General features: G+C 35.3%; 1 protein-coding gene across 2 annotated transcripts in view; it reads right to left on the bottom strand.

Annotated features, from left to right (window-relative positions):
• Positions 1 to 4059: 4059 nt before the first annotated feature.
• Positions 4060 to 17173, bottom strand: part of ZDHHC17 (zinc finger DHHC-type palmitoyltransferase 17) — a 90389-nt gene continuing 77275 nt past the window's right edge. The window contains exons 11-17 of one of the 2 annotated variants that reach the window (XM_023217954.2): positions 15450 to 15574; positions 14574 to 14636; positions 11428 to 11521; positions 10541 to 10624; positions 8838 to 8995; positions 7752 to 7846; positions 4060 to 6920 (exon numbers count right to left, since the gene is read on the bottom strand). In XM_023217954.2, the coding sequence (XP_023073722.1) occupies positions 6782 to 6920; positions 7752 to 7846; positions 8838 to 8995; positions 10541 to 10624; positions 11428 to 11521; positions 14574 to 14636; positions 15450 to 15574 (758 nt within the window). In that variant the 3' untranslated portion in view covers positions 4060 to 6781. The remainder of the gene's footprint in view (positions 6921 to 7751; positions 7847 to 8837; positions 8996 to 10540; positions 10625 to 11427; positions 11522 to 14573; positions 14637 to 15449; positions 15575 to 17173) is intronic. The other variant, XM_023218011.3, reaches the window with a different exon arrangement.

The following is a 17173-nucleotide window of genomic DNA, read 5'->3' as shown; positions in this document are numbered from 1 at the left end:
ACTCCCTCACCCCCAGGAGCAGGGTGTGTAATAGGTGTAATGTGTATCTGTACTGTGTGTTAGTGTGTTAGTAAAATGGAACCAGCCGTGAACACATCTTAATCTTTCCCAAGGTTCATTTTAACATACTATACTGTGTGAGTCTCGCTCTCTTGCCCAGGTTGGAGTGCAGTGGTATGATCTCAGCTCACTGCAACCTCCACTTCCTGGGTTCCAGCGATTCTTGTGCCTCAGTCTCCTGAGCAGCAGGAACTATAGGCATGCCACTACACCCAGCTAATTTTTATTTTTTTAGTAGAGATGGGGTTTCATCATGTCGTCCAGGCTGGTCTTGAACTCTTGGCCTCAAGTGATCTGCCCACCTCAGCTTCCCAAAGTGCTGGGATTACGGGCATGCGCGGCCAATATATTGCTTTTTTGAAAAGCTAAGGGTGATATGGTATGTATGACATCAAAAAATAAATAAATAAATAAGCAGAAACAAAGTGGGAGGAAGTTGGTGGACGGTGTACTGGGTGTTTATTTCACATCATAGCCTTGAACAACTTCAGGTGTTTTATGAGGCATACCAGTTCCATCACGGTGGGGCAGGAGAGGTAGTTAAGCAGGCTGGGAAATAGTTAAGTGGCAATAAAAGAGGCTGAAGGAGAGGAGTTATTAACTTCTGATTCTGTATGTGGTAGAACATGTCCACAAATTATTTGACCTTCCCATCAAATGATAGTCTAATTGCCCTCTCTTTGAATAAAGGCCCACCTTAGTGACTCATTCTTAGTATTTTGGGTAAGGCTGGGTTAGAAAAGACAATACAGCTTTTCCTGCCTCTTCCTCTTAGGATGCTTACTCTTGGAATTCAGCCATGTTCTGAGGAAGCCCTGACTACATGGGGAAACCACATGTAGGCATATTACTGCCATAGCTTCAGCTGAGATCTCATTCAACAGTCATGTCAACCACCAGGCATGTGAGTGAAGCAGCCTTCCGATTATTTTAGTCTCTGTTAAGCCCTGACCAAATTGCTAATCTACGAACAAAAATGTTTTAGATCACCAAATTTTGGGGTAGTTTGTTAGCATTCCTACCATGTTTCCCAAACTCCACTGGAGTTGCTAGTAGATATTCAAGAGGAAAAACAATGTAAATGAAGTTTCCAGGTGACTGGTAATTTGAGATTTCTGTCTGGTAAAATAAGATATCCATTCATATTTTAAATCATTCTTGATTAAATTGGGAGCCATGGCAAAATAGCTACTCCACTGTGAGATTAGTTTCCAGTGGTTCCAGGAGTGGAAAAAGGAATTTGGCTTTGGGCCAGAGTGTTTTGGGAGGAATCACTTGGTCATTTGGATGTAGGTCAGTAGCCCCAAAGTAATCCGAATGCAATATTAAAGTGCTGCATGTCACAAAATACATATTTTAAAAACTACCCCTTATGTTGGTTTGGTATATTTATGGAGGGCTGCTGGCAACTCTAGTGCCAAAAAAGTCTTGTCAATCAAGTAAGTTTAGGGAGTGTTACAGAAATGAGACAGATCTGTAAGGCTGACACTGCACATTAGCTACTGAAGGCCTTGAGAGCCTATGGTCGAAGTCTTTTAATTTGAAGAGCGCCTTACACTGAATTAGTTGTCCATGGAACCATTAACATCTTGGGAAATGTTCTGAACCTGTGGTTTCCAAACAGTTTGATCTCAGGACCCCTTAATATTCTTAAATTATTGAGGACTCCAAAGAGCTTTTGCTTATGACAGTTGTCTCTATCAATATTTTGTATTAGAAAAAATTTTTAAATTTTAATTCAGACTTCCACTTAAAGCCAAAATGTAGTAACAGGGACCAGATTTATCTTCTCACTGTAAACAAGACAAATTACATGAAAAAATGTTCAAGACACTGCACATTATAGGCAACAAAAGCCATTCATGGGGGGAAAAATGAGATCAGTCCTAGCAACTACCAAAGCTTACTGCTTTGAGTTTCCAGGCTGAAGTACAAGAAGAACACAGGTGGAGGTAGAAGCCGCCTTAAGTTAAGACAGAGCTAAGAGTCCAGGGAGACCCAGGTGGCTAGAGTTTGCAGGACTGGAGAGGATTAGAGAGAGCCAACTTTAGGATTATACAGACCACCACCCCACCGTGCAAGTCTTCAGCTGAATTCTGATAGAACATGCACGTTAGGTGACTACCTAAGGCCAGGGGAAGAGCCATCCAAAAGGTGTGGAGCAGACAGTGTCTGGTGCTCACATGGAGTGGGAACAGTGCCTGTTCCACTAACAAGACTGGGAAACATGACTCCCTGGTGTTTTGGATAGAGTACAGGGAAGGCTCTTACCTCAGTAAGAGCAATGCTTTGGTCTTGCCTAACATCTTAAAAGCAAGACCTCAAAGGATCAGATTTTCCAAGTAACTTAACTGTATCCTGAATAAAGCTCAAGAGTTTATAGAAACACAAAAATATCACGCACTCAATTCAGTGTTTGACATCCAATCAAAAATTACCAGGCATGCAAGAATGAGGGTAAAAAATATCAAAACCAACTCAGAACTGACAAATGTAAACATTAGCAGGTAAGGATATGAAAAGTTATTAGAACTACATGTTTTCAAAAGGTTAAGACATTAAACGTATTTTAAAAGGTCCAAATCAAACATTGTAGGTGAAAACAAAATGTGAGATGAAAATAAACTGAATGATATTGACTACACATTGCAAAAAAAAAAAAAAAAAAAAAAAGTAACTTAAAGACAGAAACTATCTAAAACAAACACTGAGAAAAAGAATAGTAAAAGCCAATGGAGGATCCATCAGTGAGTTGGAAGACAATCTCAGGTGGCCTAACATATATGAAATTAGAGTTTCCTGAAAGGAGGGGAGGAAAAATAATTGAAGAAAGAGTAACTGAAAAATTTCCAAATTTTGATGAAAACTCGAAACCTACAGATCCAAGCAGCAGCAACAATGAGACTTTCTGATGCTTTGAATGGATACAATCTAAAAACATTGCCATCTATCAAAAATATTTGTCAGTCCTAGTAAATGAGTAACAGTTTTAGCAAAATTGATCTGAGTAAAACATTTGTATCCAATTCAAAGGCAAAAGCGTTTTCTAAGAGGCATGTCTGGTTTCCTTGAGTTTCTGATTTAGCTGACACAGACCAAGGAACCTTCTGAATGCTCAATCTACTTGGAATTATTGCTTTTTCTATTTTGTCACATAAATATATTTAATAGAAAACTCTGATAAACACTTTACTTTCTGACAAGACGTTAAGATTTTCTGTCCTGGTATATACCACTTGTTTCCAATTATGTCTAAAAACTCCTAGACTCAGACATCCATATCAGGTATGATCTATCAATCTAGCAAGGACTAGAAGAGACAAAAAGTGGACAATGAGGAGGAAAACACTTGGGTGGAATGAAAACTAGTGGCTTGCTTTACTTTATACAGTTGTTCAAGATATTGTTCCTTGAACTCCAGACAGCTCGTGGGGCATTTTTTTCAATCTCAGAAAATTATGGATACATTAGTCCAACTTGAAAATATTCCTGTTTAATACCACTGGGTTCTCAAACCATTAGCCACTGGAACAACAGGAAATGGTTCCTTAATAATTTTTGCGTTTTAAAGTCCCAAATAGAGAAGTTCTCTCTGCCATGCATACCTTTAACTGAGATCAACGTTTGGTACGTTTCATTCTGCAATATTTTTCTTTATATAGTGCATTTTGCAATATTTTCTTTAGTACAGTATATTTAGACTTATTTAAAACTTGGAGATTCATACAGTCCCTGAGGATCCTAATTAACTCCATGGAATTCAAAATTCTCAAAAAATTATTCTTTATTTAAAAAAAATTACACACACACATGCATACACACAGGATTGGAATTTTGTTTTTTTAAGACTACTAACACTATCTTTTACGTTTCCAAGTTCTTATGCCGCTTGACTCCTAGTTAACCAGGATATTAATGTATAATCTTTTCATATCATAGGTACCACTATCACATTTCATCAATTTCCTGAAGCAAATTGAGTGAAATCATAAACAAGCACACACTTAAGAGTCAGTATTTATTCTGATTAATATTTTACAAAATTTTGACATTTAATTTATGTAAGGAGGGCTAATTTATTAAACACTTTACAGGTTTTTCTTTCCACAGAATAACACGGTAAGTAGCAAAATAATACTTGGCACAGTTATAAATAAAGAAAATATAAAATAAAAACATCCATAGCTTAAGTACAGTGATGCTGTTTTACGCCCATTAATATCAAATAAATTCCGGGAAACAATAAAAATATGAATGAAAAAAACTCCAAAGAAGTAATTCATATTCAGTGCTGAGAATTAAGTTGCTATTTGCTAAAAGTATCCAATTAAGTTGATAAGGACTATTCCCAAAGGTTCACCATCATACACAACTTTAGAACTGGGTTTATACTTGGTTCCACACACAGGACCTACAAAATTAAACAGATGGTATACTGCTGCATAGCTGGCTCCTGACCATCTGACCATTTCTGAATTATAGATTTCACAGGTACTACAAGATGGTTACTACAAAAGCATTCACATTGCTAGTATTTTCCATGTAATTACACATCTAGAGGGGTTTTTTTTTTGTCTGTTTAACTGAATGACATCTCTTTTGCACTGAAAAGAATATTGTACCACAAACAAAGAAGATGGTAACAACATTCTTAGCCAAACTCTGAAAAAACCACCATAGTCTTTAACTGTTGATAAAAATGTATTCGATAAAAATGCAACTGAGTCTTCATGTGAAGTGGCTCAAAATACAAAAAAATTAAAACAAATTCTAGCATTTTATAAATAACTTTGAATTTAAAAATTATCTAAAATTTCCCCCAATTAGTAGTCAAAACTAGCTGACATTTGTAAAGTTAACCAATTTTTACATTCTATGACAAAATGGCACAATGCTATTGCCACCCCACACCCATCTCTTCCCTTTTCAAAAATAAAGTACATATGCCAATTTTCTAATATTAAAACACATACACTAAGGGTACTCTTTTTTTGATGTGTGACTTATGGTCAAATAAGCTACTATATAAAAATGGTACTTGGAAATACTGAACATCAACTATATACATTTCACTGCTCCTCTGACTAAGGCAAGGGGCGGGTATACCACTAGATTGCTTTAATACCTGGAATCTGCATTTTACAGGGAAGACTAGTTTTACCAAGCATCAGACATGCAGTGAACTTGCAGGGTATAATGCCTATTAACAGCAATTTTGAACATCACTAGAAGCTCATTAGTTATCTCCCTTTTCTTTTTGGTTGGATAAAATGAAATGAGCAGCTTTAAAAACATTAACACATACAGACACAAAGAGAACTATTTGATAAATTATTTATATACAGATACACATTCTTTACACTGGTCTAGGATCTGTTATCAGTCTGACCACCATTCCCCCACCCTTTCCCACCCCATTCCCTCTCACAGATTTCCCACAGGTTGCTCGAACCACAGTTTGCTACAGCACTTAAGATGACTAAACCAAATGTCACCCTGTAAACAATATTTATGGAAGCAGTGACTAGTAGTCCACCATGAGGGTATGAAAATGCTGTGACAAAAACTGATCAGTGCATCACATTTAACAAAAAGAAAATCTTTTCTAAAACTGTTTCAGAACTTACTCAATATTGGGTAAGTGAAATACTCTTGGGGATGAAATTCTACTTTCTGATAGGTCATTTTATTAAAACCGGAATATACCGTCAGCTTTTCTTTTATTCACATGTGCTATGTACACAGATCATGCTCCCTCTTTAGTTAAATGCCATTATTTTGTCTACAATTATTTTGTAGCTGAGGTTTTAAAAAGAAGTATATCCATGTATCACTATTACTGAGAATTGTGCATTATTCTGCCTTTTCTTGAAAATACCGCGTTAACCGTTAAAAATGGAACTGTTTTTGAACATCAAATTAAATTCTAATTTATGCTCCACTGGATAGTATCTGCTAGTATACATTCTATGTGGTGTATCATGCACTTAGTAGGGCTTTTAAATTGGAACAAAATAACATGACTTACTATACTCATGCAAGTGTTTCATTATCAGACCGTAAAACCTCAGAGCAAGGTTACTACAAATTATTTCAGTGAACTAGAAATATATCAGCATTGCAACAGCTGATAGGAACAAAAAATTGTTAGCACATTTTATTGTGAACATTATTTTCTCCTGCCTTTGAAGACAACATCACAGTAGATCCCAATCACATGATATTCATCACAGTATTTATGTGTACATTCTAAAATGTACATAATACTAGTCAATGAACTTAAAATAATGCTCCTGGAATTAGATGCAATACTCCTACTAGACTGCATCATAACATTTAGCCAAATAACAAAAATTTAGTTTTAGTTAAAACTGAACATTTCTGATCAGTACACCATGTCTGTCAACAGAATAAGTTTACCTTTTTTGTGAAAAATACTGTGAGAACAAAACCCAAAAGTTGAGTATGCTGTGAATTTCCACATTAAGAACCATTAAAATTATTTTTTTATCATCTTTACTCTTCCCAGAAATGGCAGTGTGTTCTGTCCATGTTTACTTTTGTTAATAAAAGTGTTGAAAAAAAGACTGTAAAATTCACCGTTAGCCCTACACATAGCATGCTCTTGTTCAAAGGATGTGGATTCGAGTGTGAGAGAGACACAGACAGACACAATTTTCAGGCACCACTCAGCAATATGCTTCATAGGATAAAGATGTTGCTACACCAGCTGGTACCCAGATCCCGATATTTGGTCATATTCTATTGTATACTGCCTGGTCCAGTCCACGATAACAGGACGAAAGAGGCCACAGCATCGAAATTCAAAGAAGTCTATAATATTCCTTACACATCCGTGGCTAAAAATGGCACCCCAAAAAGAAAACACACCAGTCAGTACAAATGATTTAATACATGAATTCAATATAATTTTCGTCAGTTTTGGCCGGGTGTGCACCGGTGGCTCATGTTGGTAATCCCAGCACTTTGGGAGGCTGAGGCAGGTGGATCACGAGGTCAGGAGTTCAGGACCAACCTGGCCAAGATGATGAAACCCCATCTCTACTAAAAACACAAAAACTAGCTGGGCGTGGTGCACTCCTGTAATCCCAGCCACTCGGGAGGCTGAGACAGGGAATTGCTTAAACCCAGGAGGTGGAGGTTGCAGTGAGCCGAGATCGCACCACTGCATTCCAGCCCAGGTGACAGCACGACTCTGTCTAAAAAAAAAAAAGAAAAGAAAAGAAAAGCAGACAGTTTTATGCCTTATGTAATTTTTGTACCTATGGGAGAATTCTCAAAACTACCCAACTAACTCTGTTTTTATTTAAAGGTCTGCTTGCTTTCCAGAAGTATGCCATAATCAACAGCAGCACAAAAGCTAAAGAGTTGGTAATAACTTCAGTAAAACTCAAAGTTTTAAATATTTTGTATACTTAGGACCCTACTACTTCTAAGCACCAGACTGAATACAAATTTAAAATTAAAAAGAAAAATATATAAGGAGATATCACAACTTTATTATATATAGTTAATGTGATGAATTCTGTTTTGGTGTTATGGTGAACTGATGCTATTTCTACAGAAATCTTAAAAAGGCTTAAAAGCTATTTTACATATCACTAAGAGTCTGGTTAGTAAGACAATTTTTATGACCAGGGAAAATATTAAATTTATAAATATGTACATACTTGAATGGGCTTTCAATAGACGTTGTTGTGACTTTAAAGTGCTTATATCTTCTGGCATTCATTCTTTCATTTGTAGTAATACCCAAACATGATATCTAAGAGGAAAGAAAAAGCAAACCATTATTCATTTATTTTTATTTTTATTTTTATTTTTTGACACAGGGTCTTTCCCTGTCACCCAGGCTGAACTGCAATGGCGAACTCTGAGCTCACTGCAACCTACGCCTCCTGGGTGGACTCAAGTGATCCCCCCCCCACCACCCCGCCCCAACCCCCACCCCACCAGTAGCTGGGATTACAGGCGCACGCACCATGTCCGGCTAATTTTCCTTTTTTTTTTTTTTTTTTAAATAGAGATAGGGTTTCACCGTGTTGCCCAGGCTGATCTCAAACTCCTGGGCTCAAGTGATCTGCCCACCTCGGCTTCCCAAAGTGCTGGGATTACAGGTGTAAGCCACCGTGCCAGGCTGCAAACCATTATTCTTTCTAAATACTTAATGTAAAAAAAATTAATTTGAAGACAACTAGGATAAAGATAAAAACAATGAAGTCTGTTTTCGGTTTTCCATCAGAAAATCATCAAAGCTAGTTTACATGGTATCATTTGACTGTGAAAAGTAGCCAGTTAAATGTGAAAAATATTTAAAGATAGGTTACTTGACACTGTGCATGGATAGACACTATTCATGCACAGACAACCTCCATATCAGCCTCTCTAAGAATGAGCTTTTAAAATTTCCTTTTTTTAAAAAAAGGCTTTTGAATAAATATTAGTATTTGTGAGTAAAAATACCATTAAAAACACAAAACTAATGTCATCATCAATCTAAGCTCATATTCCACTGGATGTATTTAAGTCAGGAATAACAGATTAAAATTTCTGTTGAGGTAAGAACTAAAATTGAAAAGTTCACAATATGAGAAGAAGAAGGGGCAAAAGAGTGAGGTAGAAAGGAAAACTAAATTGAAAAACAAAATTAATCCTTGAAGAGCAGGAGTGGTTAGGAAGAGAATATATTATTATCTTTTATGCAAGGATGGAAAAGTTTTCAATTAGTGCACTAAAAAGAATGCCTTTGCATATACCTGGTACATCTGACACATGAGTAATACAGCCACCCACATGAAGTGGAAAACACTGTTCAGGAACATCCAAAACATCCAAGGTGAACACGTGGCAATCTGGGTAATATACGTCCAAAATCCATCCTTGGTATAAGTGGTCTCACAGTGGAGTCCCCAGTCTAAAGCCAGAACAGAAGTACTTGTATTTACTCAATCATCATCCAAGCACCTCATACAGGCATTTGTGCTGGCACCATTCAGAAAACATAAACGGTCTAGATTTAACTGATGACATTCAATAGCAAATGTTTTTACACTCTTAAATAACCCTATTATATCTCAGTGAAAAAACATAAAGACAGAAATGGAAAAGCAGCAGCCAATCTTAAAAAAAAAAATCACTGTATCTTCAGAATAAACAATTTTATTTGATTGATGTTGCATCACACAATACTTAAAAAAACATTTCCTTTACAAAAAGGTAAGAGGATATATGAAAGAGATTTTTTTGAAGGAGGGCATATAACATTAACAGGATGGTGACATGGGCGTTTTTTTTTGAGACAAGGTCTCACTCTGTCACCCAGGCTGGAGGGCAGTGGCTCAATCAAGGCTCACTGCAAACTCGACCTCCTGGGTCCAAGCAATCCTCCCACCTCAGCCACCTGAGTAGCTGGGATTACAGGCATGCACTATCACACCCGGCTAATTTTTGTTATTTCTTGTAGAGACAGGGTCTCTCTCCCTATGTTGCCCAGGCTGGTCTCAAACTCCTGGCCTCAACTGGCCCACCCGCCTCGGCCTCCCAAAGCGTTGGAATTATAGGCAATGAGCCACCACGCCCGGTCAAGGTAGGCTTTTTCTAATACAAGACCTCCTGCTCTTTGAGAGCTGCTATAAGGTACTGCTGTTGTTGACAAGAAAGTGTTCTCTAAGGTGTGCTGGGCCAGAAATTAGGTCAAGTTCTTTGACCAAATCTTCCTATTAATCTTTAGCTGAGGTGGTAACCTCCTTTGGTTCATGAGGGCAATAACACTGATTATTTTTAATATCTGTGGGGCAGAAAGACTAAAAAATCATCCTTCCAAGACTTGTATTTAAACCAGGATCTAATACATCATTATGCTAAGCAACACCAAGCCCTGAGGCATCGTAAGTGATGTATCCTCTTTCCAGACTGCATTCTCAATGCAATAAAAATCTATCATTTCCTTTAAGGTATGAAACCCACAATAGAATAACAACTTCTTATTAAAAAGGTAACTTTTGATATTTACCAATATTCTCTAATAGGCAATAATTATACCTACTTTTCAAAATATTTCAAGTTCTCTGCAAATTTAATTTTAAATATATTTTCCCAACTGCTTGGTAAGAAAGAGAACTAGGACAATCACTTAATCTATAAGCTACTATAGTAAAGCAAGCACATGACGTGGAAAATGTTGATGCATTTTACCCAGAAGCTTCTCAAAGCCTATTAAACCACGTTTTCCAGAGGACACAAGTATTAAAAGGTGGTTAATTGCTAACTGTTTGCTTATACTGTGTATTGGACATAATTGATAGAGCTGTATCTTTTTTGCCTTTTGTGCTTCATAAGGTATCCAAACCATAATTTTATTTAAACAACTTTTGTCATTATAGTAATTTGTTAGTATGGTAAGTATAATCTGAGTATGTAGAAATTTGTTTTAAAAAGACAAAAAATGAATTGTACTCACAAGAAATACAACCATAAATCATCCAGCAGATCATAAAAAGCAAGAAGAATAGGTAGCCCATAAAATATCTATGGTTGCCTGCACCTGAAGAACGACACAGAAGCAAGGTTTTTCAGCTAAGAAAAAACAGCGGGTAATGCACTTTTGAGGGGTATGCCATGAAAGGTGTGCTACAATTGTGATGATAATCACACATACATTCATTATTTTATAAAGTGGTTTTCTGGAAAAATGTTTTAATAAAAATCTTAAAGTAAGAATGCTTACAACTACACACAAAGATATAATGATGACAATGGTGTTCAAGTCCCAAAGAACTAAATAAATCACAATTCTGACCTCTAATCCTATTCTTTGTGAGGTTTAAAATAGCCCTATTTTATCTTTTCTTTTATAAACTTTACAATCCAATTTTTCAAAGGTTTCTCAACAGAGGTACACAATCTTTGTAATGTTTCTTTTCTGTCACCTCATAAAATCTCTGGGGGCATCTCTCAAACCATGTCGTTTATCTCCTTAGACTACACCATTCTTGAACAGTGAGGTGTGTACAGTTCTTATCTGTCATTCCTCTTTGCCTCTGCATATAGTATCATTTCAAATATTACTACCTTCATCTCTCTAGTTTAACTAGAAAAAGAAAATTTTTGTCTCCTTATCAAGAGTAGGCACCGGATAGAACTGACAGAGAAAAGATATCAGGCACTGATTTTGTAATTTTTTCCCTCCCTCTCTCAACTGAGTTGCTGTGTTGTCAACCAGAAGATAATTGGGGAAATGAAGGGTAGAGTAATAAACTTGCTACTGCCTACTTTAATATTATACTTTATTCATTACCTAAAGTAACTTAAATGAATGATATGTAAGAAATTACTAATATAACTTACCTACACAGTTACCCACCCACGGGCAATGATGATCAAATTTTGCTATACAGCGGTTGCATACACCACAATGTTTGGACCTCACTGGTTTCCGTATCTGTTAATAGGCATGTTAAAGGATTATGAAAGGCATTGTACTAAGAGAGAAAAGCTGAATATTTATTTTCTCAAAATATAATTATAAAAAAATAAAACTACATATTTCAAACAAGATTATATCAAGGTTTCCAAATGAATAAAACCAAAAATCACTATTGTTTTGTTTAATAAAATTTCAACTACAAAAACAAAGAATAAAAGAATGAGGCTACTCTAAAAAATATGCTCTCAAGAATGGAACTGAACCATCAATTTACAAAAACTAAGAATTACACACCAATCTGATGTGATGAATGATGCTATGTTTAATTCACATCCCTCATTTTTCTGAGTAATAAAAACACATCAATCTCCAGTCTTCTAAATGATGTCCCTTATGATTAATGGTTATGATATTGGTTGTTTTTCAATAAAATAAAATTATTCCTTACTAGGAAGGTCAGGCTAAAAGTGAATTTAAAAAGCTCTTAAAATTCAAAATCATCAATAAAATATTTGTCTTTCCCAAATTAACAAATCCAGCAAAAATCAACATGTACACATCTACTTCTCTTCAGTAAAGTGCCTTCTGAGATCTCAGATTAAGATACAGCATTTCTCCTGCTGAAATGTATGACCATATCTAAGAATGCAGAACATGCTTAAGAAGTCACTATTTCTTGCAAAAAAAAAAAAAAAAAAAACAAAACATAAAATTCATTATTCAGCTACTGATCGGCAATAAAGAATTCATGCTTATGATGTCTTGTTTTTCAAGCATTTTGAAATGGTTTTTAAAACCTACATTACTCTAAATCGGCCAAGTGAATACAAAAACTCATTGGTGATCTTCAAAGGGTTGGCAGTCCTAATGCTAGATATATGATAAAAGAGCTGGAGTTATTAACTCTTGCCAGAAAAAAATTTATAAATACACTTCAGTGTTTCAACAAAAGCACTGCCATTCTCCGTTAGTTTGCATAAGGTTACACACTATTTTGAGGTACAAAGGAAAAGGCACAGTGAACACACAGTTCTTACATCTACTAAAATTATCTCTGGAATAAAGAAAAGGGTAAGTTACTCTTCATCACACTTGTGAGACTAAATCTACTTAGAAAGCAGCAGGATATTCAAACAACTTCTATCCCCACTTCCAACCCTCAGCGGCAACACTAGTCAAAAATCTGAAAAACAGACTGGCTAAGGCGTGACTTGGTCTCAAGGTTCCTGGGATCACTTACAAAGTAATCCTTTTTTTTTTCTTTTTTTTTTGAGACAGGGTCTCACTCTGTGGCCTAGGCTGGAGTGCAGGAGTGCAATCACCAAAGTTAATTCATTTTTAAGAAAGCTCTGATCTACAAGCCTTAGAGACCTGTCTACTTACCAAAGTGAAGCATACCCATATAATGACAACTACCTCTGCTGATTTGCAAGATTTTATAATAGGAAATGTTCTTTACAACAAGAAGTATGTGGCTTATAATACATAATAAAACATTTATGCTATGATGACAAAATTAGTCTTATTCTTGCCATCAAATGTGTATTTGACAATGAAACTGCTATCTGTATTGAGTGACCATATAATTTGTTTGCCACATGGCAAGTACATCAGCACTGCATGCTTTGTGGAACAGTATATTTCCACAGAAAAGCAGTGTATTAAAACATTCTAAATATTAAGAAAAAGAGTATCAATCTTATAAGTTACCCATTATAAAATATAGAAACAAAAACTGTTTTCAGAATGTCTGAATATACAAAAGAATCTAGTTGGTATCCTAAAGTTGCTACCAAACGTGAAGCTGTATATATTTTGAATATTCAAAATCATAACTGGTCAAAGAATATTAAGTGTAATAAAGAATTTGCAGAATTAGAACTATTTCAAAAATTCATTCCATAATCCTAAATGAAGTCAATGATTTTATTATTAATCAGATGTTAAGACATGAGCTCACTTGCAGTGTATAAGTGTAAAAGGGCAAGTTAGTTTTATGTATGACTTTGGAATATTTCAATTTCCATGTAGAAAAACATAATTTAAGCACTGTGGCAGTATATATATTTTTCACAAATACTAATTATAAAAACTAAGCAAAAAATAATTAAAACATAAGAGTATTATCCTACCGAATGGCTCACGCCTGTAATCCCAACACTTTGGGACACCGAGGTGGGCGGATTACAAGGTCAGGAGTTCAAGACCAGCCTGACCAATGTGGTGAAACCCCCATCTCTTCTAAAACTACAAAAATTAGCCGGGCATGGTGGCACATGCCTGTAATCCCAGCTACTCAGGAGGCTAAGGCAGGAGAATCACTTGAACCCGGGAGGCAGAGGTTGCAGTGAGCCAAGATCACGCCACTGCACTCCAGCCTGGGTGATAGAGTGAGACTCCGTCTCAAAAAAAAAAAAAAGAGTATTATCCTACAGAAAATTAGAAAATTGATGTCTATAATAATAAATAATCCAATAGTACTATACCTGACTCTATTAATAAATACTAGTAATTTCATATATATCTTTACCTATGACCTGGGTGAGGATGACCACTTTAAAAATCTATGATAAAACAGTGTTCAGTTACATAAACATTCTGATACAAAAAAAATTAAAAATAAAAAACCACCTACTCAATTGAACTTGTTTAGAGGCCATGTTGTCTTAACAGTTATCTAATGGATATTCCCATGTGGCTTTTAAATAGAAGTATAAATTTTCTTAAAATGTAGTAAAGAAAGCAATCTATTAGGGAATCATAAACCTTTGATCTGAAATACTTTCTTAGTTTTTAATTTATTGAGTAACATTTTAAGCGAGAAAAGAGAAAGAGAATGAATACAAATAAATGGCACCTCTGAATCAAAAGTGCAATCAAGGCCTACCATCAGTGAATAAGCGCCTTGGGAAGGAGACATCCTTTAACGATATTTCCTCTTATACCAAGGGGTAGGGAATGTGTTCAGTGAAAGAAATTCTTCCTTTTCCCCACACCCCATACCCACTATGCTATGCCATTGTCAGGAGGAAGAGAAGGAAGGGAAGAACAAAGAAGAAAATACTACCAAACAGGTACTGCAGAATATACTGAGGTCCAGACTTCCTGTCTCTGCAAGTTCAACTATTGTCTGTGAATTAAAAAAATAATATTTAATTCAAAAGTGAACAATGCTCACCAACTCTTTTTGCCATCACTATGAATCAATAAACATGATTTTCATCTTTAATTTACTGATGTTTTCAGTTCAAAAAGAGAAATAAAATCTTTTGTTTATTTACTGCTATTTCATTGCTGTAAGAATATAGGGTAGCAATCTCTATGCTGCCCAGAAAAAAGGGGATTAGACCAAAAGAATCTGCCATTGTCTTAGTCTATTGTGGACTGGAATAACTCATCAAAAAAAATTTTTTAGAGACTAAACAAAACAGCTTTTAAAATAATCTAAAATGCTTCTAGTCCAGTTCTCTAAATATACAACATTGTTAGATTATAAAATTGGTTTCCTAATAACCTGCATTATACGAAAGGGATGCCCTGGATGGTATATATAAATATTTTAGCTATTGGGACAGTGTATCTGCACTATCAACCAATTTATTAACCTTCTAGTTGACATAGTCATTCAGCAAACATCTACTAAACGCCAATTATTTCCTGGAGATTTACAGAGATGTTTAAGACACCGTATTCACCCCTCAAAGCAATCACAGCAGTCTTGTAAGGGAGAGAAACATGAAATTATAAAATGTCATGGAAGTGTTATGGACAGGCATCACAACAGCACCAAGGATGAGCACCAAATAAAAGATACATAATCTCAATTTAGCTTAAAACTTCTTTATATTCTAAAAGATAGTTACTTCCTCTGTACTCTAATGTCTGCTATAAATACTAATAATTTGGCAGTTAAACACAAGTGACTTAGTTGGTATTTTGCTACCTTTTTCTTTTGCTCTTCTGTTGCTTTAATAATCCCTGGATCTGATTTCCAAGATTTTCCAAAATTGTAGAAAAGTGCAACACTATTGGCAAGGAATGGAAGATGGATAAATAAAAAGTTGAGATGTGCCTAAGGTTAAGGAATTTAAAGAAGCAATGATAAATGAATTACTATTATATATAAACTTATAATCTATGAAAGTTTACAAAACACCTACCAGTTAAAAAAAACTCAAGCTGTTTTGCATTATAACTACATATAAAAATAATGTGACTTCTTTATAAATTTTAAATCATGTAGACTTATCTGACACTTTTAAGTTAGTGAATGTATTAAAAATTCAACGAAAATTTTAAATGACTAATTTTTTGACAAAAATGAAGGCATTTCTCATGTTCAAAGTTATTAACATATACTTTATGTATATGCATTGCCATCTTTATGCATCTACCAAATACTACAGATATCGTACTCGTATATTTGAAAGATTGCTTTTAACTATAGGAAAGTCAAAAAAAAAAACTGTCACTTTTGCCTTTTTTTGAACACACTGAAATTAATTTCAGAAAAAATATAAGCTTGCTTAAAACAGAAATAGTTTATATGCAACAGTTTATATGTTCACATTTTTTCTATCTCATAAAAACATAAAAAAATACATTAGGCATTTATAAACGTAAGTAAATTATCAAAAAACAATTTAAATAACACTACAAAAATAAAGCAACGTTGCTACAGCAATACATTTCTGAGACACAAAACACCAGGTACATTCAAATACCATTTGTAAGATTTTATGTAGATACAAGTATCATATAAGAATTTCATAAGATTTTTTTGACATTATCATGTGTACCCACTGTTTACATTTCTCATGAAGCACAGATAGAAAAGGAACAGCTTCTTGAATGAAATCATTCTACATTTGTTTGGAAAATACCAAAACACTCAATAGCCACTTGACATACAGGAGAAACAAAAGACGAAAGAAAAGATGAGTTATTATCAACTGGCATATTCAAAAGTGATTTATCTTTTCCTTTTTTCTCCAGTCCTCTCTTTTCCCCCAACTTTTTCCAATCTTACTCCACAAAATATACCGGTATAGCCAGCAGAGAGTAAATAAGAAGTCAAACTTTCAGCTGTTTATTCTGGAGAATAAAGTGTGTAGAATGCTGAGGCCTGACATTACTCAGGGGCAGCACTTTTATTTATAACAAGTTTTGAAAAGGTGCTAACATAACATGTAAATAAATAGGTCAAACTCTCAGGACCTGGATTAAATTGGCAGGGGGTCAGTTCAATATACGACTACACATTTGAAAGGTATATTAAGGAATTCAATACTGAATGAACTTTAAAAATGTCTTTCCTTGCTCTTTAATGATAAAGAAATTAGGTATCTTCAAATGGTAGACTGAATTTAGCTTTAGCAATAGGTTAGATAAGCTAATTTTAAAAATTTAACTGAAATAGGCTGGGCGTGGTGGCTCACACCTGTAATCCCAGCACTTTGGGAGGCCGAGGTGGGTGGATTACCTGAGGTCAGGAGTTCGAGACCAGCCTGGCCAATATGGCAAAACCCTGTCTCTACTAAAAATACAAAAATTAGTCAGGCATGGTGGTGCACGCCTGTAATCCCAGCTACTGAGGGGGCTGAGGCAGGAGAAGTGCTTGAACCTGGGAGGCAGAGGTTGCAGTGAGCCAAGATCACGTCACTGCAC

Source organism: Piliocolobus tephrosceles, chromosome 10, assembly GCF_002776525.5.
Source record: "Piliocolobus tephrosceles isolate RC106 chromosome 10, ASM277652v3, whole genome shotgun sequence".
In the NCBI taxonomy this organism is placed as follows: Eukaryota; Metazoa; Chordata; class Mammalia; order Primates; family Cercopithecidae; genus Piliocolobus; species Piliocolobus tephrosceles.
This window is presented reverse-complemented; position numbering and strand designations above follow the sequence as displayed.